This window comes from Colobus angolensis, unplaced genomic scaffold, assembly GCF_000951035.1.
Source record: "Colobus angolensis palliatus isolate OR3802 unplaced genomic scaffold, Cang.pa_1.0 Scaffold121, whole genome shotgun sequence".
In the NCBI taxonomy this organism is placed as follows: domain Eukaryota; kingdom Metazoa; phylum Chordata; class Mammalia; order Primates; family Cercopithecidae; genus Colobus; species Colobus angolensis.
Genome location: NW_012113253.1, coordinates 8,029,481 through 8,038,826, shown reverse-complemented (window position 1 = coordinate 8,038,826; position 9,346 = coordinate 8,029,481). Strand labels below are relative to the sequence as shown.

Genomic DNA, 9,346 nt, shown 5'->3' with positions numbered 1-9,346 from the left:
TATTTTTAGTAGAGACAGGGTTTCACCGTGTTAGCCAAGATGGTCTTGATCTGCAGACCTTGTGATCTGCCCGCCTTGGCCTCCCAAAGTGCTGGGATTACAGGCGTGAGCCACCGTGCCCGGCCTATAAACATTTTTATAATGCTTAAGTATGCTACTAAAGTAGGTTATAATGCATATTATTTATTTTCAAGCTTTAAATTTGAAGGTAAGAATTAATTTTATAATAATTTATATAAATCAAAGACCAACATTACTGCCAGAAACTTAGGGAAAACAGTGTCTGGCACAATATTAAGGCCACACTTAATTGGATAGATATCATGGTATTCAGTATGTGGGCTAACACTTTATTGGATATAGGGTTAACTCCAGCTGTAAGAGCCTGCTGGTAATTGCTTCTTGGACCAGGTCTTCCCCTTAATGCCACAGCCCAAAGACTAATTCTTATTCCATATTTCAAGGCCTGGTAGAAAATTACTTCCCTTTAAAATAGGAAGAATGACTATGCATGATGGCTCATACCTATAATCACAGTATTTGGGGAAGCCACGGTGGGAGGATTGCTTGAGGCCAGGAGTTCAAGACCAGCCTGGGCAACATGCCAAGCTTGTCTCTACAGAAAAAATTTTTAAATTAGCTGAGCATGGTGGCATGTTCCTGTAAGTCCTATCTACTTGGGAAGCTGAAGTGAGAGGATCACTTGAGCTCAGGAGTTCTAGGCTGCAGTGAGCCATGACCATGCCACTGCACTCCTGCCCGACTGACAAAGTGAAACCCTGTCTCTAAAAAAATTTCAAAAATTTTAAAAATAAAGTAAAATAGGAAGAAGATGGATATCTCTCCCGATATGAACACAGATTGGGAGTGAAAGAGAATCCAAAGTCCATAATTAGTTTAGGATCAGAAGGCATTCTGTATAGATCTCTGTGGTCATTCTATACTATATTTCGGAATCTTTACTTGCAGACTTGGAAATATTCAAAATTACATATTTGCATGTCAACCAGTAAGGGGGCATATCTGTAGAATTTTATCAAATAAATCATACATGGGATGGCTGCCAGAACTCCTCATGGCCCATGGTGATGGTGGTTGTGGGGTAAGGCTCCTCCACCTTTGGAAAGGGGAGGGAACAGTGGGAAGCAGTACAAGTTATGCTTTGAGTGTCAGCTCAGCCACAGTACAATAGTACACCAGGTAGATTTCTAAGGTGCTTGACTCTAGTCCCTGACTCCTGGATGGCAACTCTGGACCCACCTAGGGCCTGCGGGAACTTGCCACCCTGAAGGGAAGGACACAAGCCTGGCTGGCTTTGCCACCTGCTAATTGTAGAACCCAGGGCTTTGAGCAAACATACACAGTAACCAGGGAGTGGTTACAGTAGGGCTTGGGCAAGACCCAGTGCTATGTGAGCTTCAGATCTGACCCAGCACAGTCACAGTGGTGGTAGCCACACTCCACTCCCAGCTTTAGGTGGCTCAGAACAGAGAGAGAGACTCTGTTTGGGAGAAAGTAAGGGAAGAGAACAAGAGTCTCTACTTGGGGTCCAGAGGATTCTCCCGGATATTGTCCGAGACCATCCAGGAGGTACCTCTATGAGTTTGCAAGAACAACAGCATTACTAAGCTTAGTGTGCCCCCTAAAGCAGATACAGCTTATATCACAATACCCAAGTCCTTTCAAATATCTGGAAAGCCTTCCCAAGGATGGGTACAAATAAGCCCAGGTAGTGAAGACTACAATATCTACCTGATACGGTTTGGCTGTGTGCCTACCCAAATCTCACCTTGAATTATAATAATTCCCACATATCATTGGAGGGATCTGATGGGAGGTAACTGAATCATGGGGGCAGGTCTTTCCTGTGCTGTTCTCCTGATAGTGAATAAGTCTCACAAGATCTGATGGTTTTATAAATGGGAGTTCCCCTGCACAAATTGTTTTGCCTGCTGCCAAGTAAGATATCCCTTTGCTCTTCCTTTGTTTTCTACCATGATTGTGAGGCCTCCCCAGCCATGTGGAACCGTGAGTCCATTAAACCTCTTTGCTTTATATATTACCCAGTCTCGGGTATGTCTTTATTAGCAGCATGAGAATGAACTAATACAGTAAATTGGTACCAGTAGAGTGGGGTCTGCTGTAAAGATACTGAAAATGTGGAAGCAACTTTGGAACTGTGTAACAGGCAGAGGTTGGAAAAGTTTGGAGGGCTCAGAAGAAGACAGGAAGATGTAGCAAAGTTTGGAACTTCCTAGAGACTTGTTGAATGGCATTGACAAAAATGGTGATAGTGATATGGACAATAAAGTCCAGGTTGAGGTGGTCTCAGACAGAGATGAGGAATTTGTTGGGAAATGGAGCAAAGATGACTCTTGCTATGTTTTAGCAAAGAGACTGGTGGCATTTTGCCCCTGCCCCAGAGACCTGTGGAACTCTGAACTTGAGAGAGATGATTTAGGGTATCCAGGGAAAAAAATTTCTAAGCAGCGAAGCATTCAAGGGGAAGCACAGCATAGAAGTTTGGAAAATTTGCAGGCTGTCAATGCAATAGAAAAGAAAACCCATTTTCTGGGGAGAAATTCAAGCTGGCTGCAGAAATTTGCATAAGTAATGATAAGCCAAATGTTAATCATCAAGACAATGGGGAAAATGTCTCCAGAGCATGTCAGATACCTTCATGGCAGCCCCTCCCATCATAGGCCTGGAGGCCTAGGGGAAAAAAAATGTTTCTGTGGGCTGGGACCCAGGGCCCCCTGCTATGTGCAGCCTACAGACTTCATGCCCTGTGTTCCAGCTGCTCCACTGTGGCTAAAAGGGGTCAAGGCACAGCTTGGGCCATGGCTTCAGAGGGTGCAAGTCCCTCTGAAGCCTTGGCAGCTTGCAAATGGTGTTGAACCTGCAGGTGCCCAGAGGTCAAGAATTGAGGTTTGGGAAACTCTGCCTAGATTTCAGAGTATGTATGGAAATGGCTGGATGTCCAGACAGAATTTTGCTGTAGGGGCGGGGCCCTCATGGAGAACCTCTGCTAGAGCAGTGTGGAAGGGAAATGTGGTGTTGGAGCCCCCACACAGAGTCCCCACTGGGGCACTGCCTAGTGGAGCTGTGAGGAGAAGGCCACCATCCTCCAGACCCCAGAATGGTAGATCCACCAACAGCTTGCACTGTGTGCCTGGAAAAGATGCAGATGCTCAATGCCAGACCATGAAGGCAGCAGGAGGGAGGCTGTACACTGCAAAGCCACAGGGGCAGAGCTGCCCAAGACCATGGGAACCCACCTCTCACGTCAGCATGACCTGAACGTGAGACATAGAATCAAAGAAGATCATCTCAGAGCTTTAAGATTTGGCTGTCCTGCTGGATTTTGGACTTGCATGGGGCCTGTAGCCCTTTTGTTTTGGCCAATTTCTCCCATTTAGAATGGGTGTATTTACACCAATCCTGTACCCCCATTGTATCTAGGAAGTAACTGACTTGCTTTTGATTTTACAGGCTCATAGGCAGAACGGACTTGCCTTGTCTCAGATGAGACTTTGGACTGTGGGCTTTTGAGTTAATGCCTAAATGAGTTAAGACTTTGGGGACTGTTAGGAAGGCATGATTGTGTTTTGAAATGTGAAAGGAACATTAGATTTGGGATGGCCAGGGGCAGAATTATATGATTTGGCTTTGTTTCCCCATCCAAATCTCACCTTGAATTGTAATAATTCCTATGTGTCATGGGAGGAACCCAGTGGGAGGTAATGGAATCGTGGGGTGGGTCTTTCCCATGCTGGTCTTGTGGTAGTGAATAAGTCTCATGATATCTGATTTTTATAAATAGGAGTTCCCCTGCACACGCTCTCTTGCCTGCAGCCATGTAAGACACCCCTTTGCTCTTCCTTTGTCTCCTGCCATGATTGTGAGGCCTCCCAGTCATGTGGATCTGTGAGTCCAATAAACCTCTTTCCTTTACATATTACTGAGTCTCAGGTATGTCTTTATTAGTAACAAGAGAATGGACTAACTCTTCAATGCCCAGACACTGAAGAACATCCGCTAGCTCAACATCATTCAGGAAAAAACAACCTCACCAAATGAATAAAATAAGGCAACAGAGACCAATTCTGGAAAAACAGAGATATGTGACCTTTCAGACAGAGGATTCAAAATAGCTGTGTTAAGAACATTCAAAGACGGTGGCTCAAGCCTGTAATCCCAGCACTTTGGGAGGCCGAGATGGGCGGATCACAAGGTCAGGAGATCGAGACCATCCTGGCTAACACGGTGAAACCCCGTCTCTACTAAAAAATACAAAAAAACTAGCCGGGCGAGGTGGCGGGCGCCTGTAGTCCCAGCTACTTGGGGGAGGCTGAGGCGGGAGAATGGCGTAAACCCGGGAGGCGGAGCTTGCAGTGAGCTGAGATCCGGCCACTGCACTCCAGCCCGGGCGACAGAGCGAGACTCCGTCTCACAAAAAAAAAAAAAAAAAAAAGAACATTCAAAGAAATTCAAGATAACACAGAGAAGAAATTCAAGATTCTATCAGATAAATTTAACAAAGAGATTAAAATTGTTAAACAGAATCAAGCAGCAATTCTGGAGCTCAAAAATGCAATTGGGATTCTGAAGAATGCATCAGAGTCTTAACAGTATAATTGATTAAGAAGAAATAATCAGTGAGCTTGAAGACAGGTTATTTGAAAATACATAGCCAGAGGAGACAAAAAAAAAAAAAAGCAACAATAAAGCATGCCTTAACAGCCTCAAAAGGGCAAATCTAAGAGTTATTGGCCTTAAAGAGGAGGTAGGAAAGACATAAGGGTAGAAAGTTTATTCAAAGGGATAATAACAGAGAACTTCTCAAACCTAGAGAAAGATATCAATATCCAAATATAAGAAGGTTATAGAACACCAAACAGATTTAACCCAAAGACGAGTACCTCAAGGTACCCTCCCAAAGGTCAAAGATAAAGAAAGGAACCCAAAAGCAGCAAGAAAAATAAACAATATACTATGGAGTTCTAATACATCCAGCAGGTGACTTTTCAACAGAAACGTTATAGGTCAGGAGAGAGTGGCATGACATATTAAAAATAATGGCAAAAACCACAATAACATTTGCACCAACCTCATATTTAAAGTGCTGAAGGAAAATCCTTTTACCCTAGCATAGTATATCCAACAAAAATATCCTTCAAATATGAAGGAGAAATAAAGACTTTCTCAGACAAACAAAAGCTGAGGGATTTCATCAACACAAGACCTGTCCTATAAGAATGCTAAAGAGAGTATTTCAATCAGAAAGAAAAGAACGTTAATAAGCAATAAGTAATCACCTGAAGGTATAAAACACACAGGTAATAGTAAATAAACAGAAAAACACAGAATATTACAACACTGTAACAGTGATGTATAAACTACTTTTATCCTAAGTAGAAAGACTAAACAATGAACCAATCAAAATTAAGAACTACAACAACTTTTCAAGACATAGACAGTACAATAAGATATAAACAGAAACAACAAAACATTTAAAAGTAGGGGGACAAAGTTAAAGCATAGAATTTTTATTAGTTTTCTTTTTGCTTGTATGTTTATGCAATGTTAAGTTCTTATCAGGTTAAAATAATGGGTTATAAGATAGCATTTGCCAGCCTCATGGTAATCTCAAACCAAAAAACATACAATGGATACACAAGAAATAAAAAGCAAGAAACTAAATCATATCGACAGAGAAAATCACATTCACTAAAGGGAGACAGAAAAGAAGGAAAGAAAGAATAGAACACCACAGAACAACCAGAAAACAACAAAATGGCAGAAGTCCTTACTTATCAATAATGACATTGATGTAAATGGGCTAAACTCTCCAATCAAAAGACACAGTGGCTGAATGGATGAAAAAACGAGGCCCACTGATATGGTGCCTACAAAAAACACACTTCACCTACAAAGACACATACAAACTAAAAATAAAGGGATGGTAAAACATGTTCCATGTCAATGGAAACAAAAAAAAATAAAAGCAGGAGTAGCTATATTTATATCAGACAAAACAGATTTCAAGACAAAAACTGTAAGAAGAGACAAAGAAGATTACTATATAACGATAAAGGGGTCAATTCAGTAAAAGGATATAACAATTTTAAATATATATGTACCAAATACTGCAGCACTCTGATATAAAAAGGAAATATTATTAGAATGAAAAAGAGAGATAGGCCCCAATGCAGTAATAGCTGGAGACTTCAACCCCCTACTTTCAGCATTGGACAGATCTTCCAGAGAGAAAAATAACAAAGAAATTGTATCAAAGTCAATGTCCTCATTGTGATATTGTACTATAGTTATGCAAGATGTTACCACTGGGGGAAAATATATGAAAGATACACAGTATCTGTTTGTATTATTTCTTTTTTATTTTTCTTTATTTTAAAAAATGGTTTTAATAAAATAGAGGTGGGGTCTTACTACATTGCCCAGGCTGGTCTCAAATTCCTGGCCTTAAGCAATCCTCCTGCCTCAGTCTCCCAAAGTGCTGAGATTACAGGCACAAGCCATCATGCTCAGCCTTCTTTGACTGTAAGTCTACAGTTATCTTAAAATAAAAAGTCTAGTGCAGATAAGTGACACAATCAGATCGATCACAGTCACATGGAACAATTCATTGATCTTCAAATGGTATATATTTTTTTCCACTATGCCCATTCTCTTTCCCTTGCTTCAAGTCCCTCAAGTTCCCAGGTAAAACATTACCTCCCCTCTATATCCTGTGCATTTATCACACTTTCTTTTGTTTTACTAATATCACATGTATATTCTTCCCATCATACTACGACCACAAGGATTTGATCATGTTTCACCCTTGTATTCTTAGCATAGCACTTAGCCTATAGTAATACTCAAAAAAAGCTTATTAAGATGATAATAGCAACTCTAGCTACATGTACACACACACACACACACACACACACAAATTTTATGAAATATCAATCATAAAAATGTCAGGTGTAGAAGAATGTGTTCCAAGCTGACAGCCAAATCAGGAACATACCCCTAGTCACAACTGCCACAAAAAGCATACCTAGAAATATAGCAATATAGCTAGGAATACCTAGGAATATAACTAAGTAGGGAGGTGAAAATTTTCTACAAGGAGAACTACAAAACATTGCTCAAAGAAATCAGAGGTGACACAAACAAATGGAAAAACATTCCATACTGATGAATAAGAAGAATCAATATAATTAAAATGGCTATACTGCCCAAAGCAATTTATAGATTCAATGCTATTCTTATTAGACTACCATTGAGATTCTTCACAGAACTAGACAAAACTACTTTAAAATTCATATGGAACCAAAAACAGCCTAAATAGCCAAGGCAATCCTAAGCAAAAAGAGCAAAGCTGGAGCCATCACACTACCCAACTTCAAGCTATACTATAGGTCTATGGTAACCACAACAGCATGGTACTGGTACAATAACAGATACATAGACCAATGGAACAATAGAGAATGCAGAAATAAGACCACACACCTACAACTATCTGATCTTTGAAAAACCTGACAAAAACAAGCAATGGGGAAAGAATTCCCTATTCAATAAATGGAGCTAGGATAACTGGTAGCCATATGCAGAAGACTGAAACCGGACCCCTTCCTTATGCCATACACAAAAGTTAACTCTAGATGGATTAAAGACTTAAATGTAAAACTCAAAACTATAAAAACCATGGAAGACAACCAAGGCAATACCATTCAGGAAACAGGCACAGGCAAAGATATCATGACAAAGATGCCAAAAGCAACTGCAACCAAAGCAAAAATCGACAAATGGGATTTATCTAAACTAAAGAGCTTCTGCTCAGCAAAGGAAACTATCAACAGAGTGAACAGACAACCTATGGAATGGGAGAAAATTTTTGCAAACTATGCATCAAACGAAGATCTCATATCCAGCATTTATGAGGAACTTAAATTCACACACACACACAAAAAAAAAAACCATTAAAAAGTAGGTAAAGGACATGAACACTTTCAAAAGAAGACATAAATGTGGCCAACAATCATATGAAAAGAAGTTCAACACCACTGATCATTAGAGAAATGCAAATCAAAACCACACTGAGATACCATCTCAAGCCAGTCAGAATGGCTATTAGTAAAAAGTCAAAAAAAATAACAGAGGCTGGTGAGGTTGTGGAGACAAAGAAAGGCTTATACACTGTTGGTGGGAGTGTAAATTAATTCGATCACTGTGGAAGCTAGTGTGGCAATTCCTCAAAGACCTAACAATAGAAATACCATTTGATACAGCAATCCCATTACTTGGTATATACCCAAAGGAATATAAATCATGCTGTTATAGAGACACATGCACATGTATGTTCATTGCAGCACTATTCACAATAGTGAAGATATGGAATCAACCTAATTGCCCATCAGTGATAGACTGGATAAAGAAAATGTGGTACATATATACCATGGAATACTATGCAGCCATAAGAAAGAACAAGTTCACGTCCTTTGCAGGGATATGGATGAAACTGGAGGCCATTCTCCTCAGCTAACTAACACAGGAACAGATAACCAAATACATCACATTCCCACTTATAAGTAGGAACTAATGATGAGAACACATGGATACACAGAGGGGAACAACACGCACTGAGGCCTATCAGAGGGTGGAGGATAGAAAGGAGGGAGAGGATCAGGAAAAATAACTAAGGGATATAAGGCTTAACACCTGGGTGATGAAATAATCCATACAACAAACCCCTAATGACACAAGTTTACCTATGTAATAAACCTACACATGTAGCCCTGTACTTAAAATAGAAGTTAAAAGTAAATAAATAAATAAAATGCAAATTCTGCTGAAAAAAAAAAGAATATGATCACCAAAGTTAAAAGGCAACTTAAGTACTGTTCCACCTTATTATGGATTTAAAGTCATCCAAACATCCAAATTATCTAAAGGACAAGTAACTTAAAGAATGCCAAAGATATAATAGTCTTGTCATTTTAGGTTTCCATAAGTCATATATCCATAAGAAAAAAAGGTATAACTCACAACTGGCCTAAGAAAAGTAAAAGTAAGTAACTGATTCATGTTTTCTTACCAATACAGAAGTAAAGGTTTTAAAACTTCAGGCTGAATATTTCTTAAATGCTCTTCATTCCACTGTGATCCACCTAACAGTTTAAATTTTGATAAGATTTCTGCAGAAAGGTAGTAATCTCCATTGCTCACTAGATAGCATTTTTTCATCTTCTCAAGATGTCTGAAAGAAAACACATTTCCACATATACACACACATATTGGTAGAATATTAAACTACCAAAATGTTTTCACTTCTGAA

The 9,346-nt window shown here is 39.8% G+C and overlaps 1 protein-coding gene across 3 annotated transcripts in view; it reads right to left on the bottom strand.

The window, feature by feature from the left end:
- Positions 1-9,346, bottom strand: part of RGS22 (regulator of G-protein signaling 22) — a 147,462-nt gene that overhangs the window by 93,210 nt on the left and 44,906 nt on the right. For all 3 annotated transcript variants that reach the window (XM_011931708.1, XM_011931716.1, XM_011931726.1), the window contains one exon: positions 9,107-9,268. In XM_011931708.1, coding sequence (XP_011787098.1) covers positions 9,107-9,268 — 162 coding nt within the window. The remainder of the gene's footprint in view (positions 1-9,106; positions 9,269-9,346) is intronic.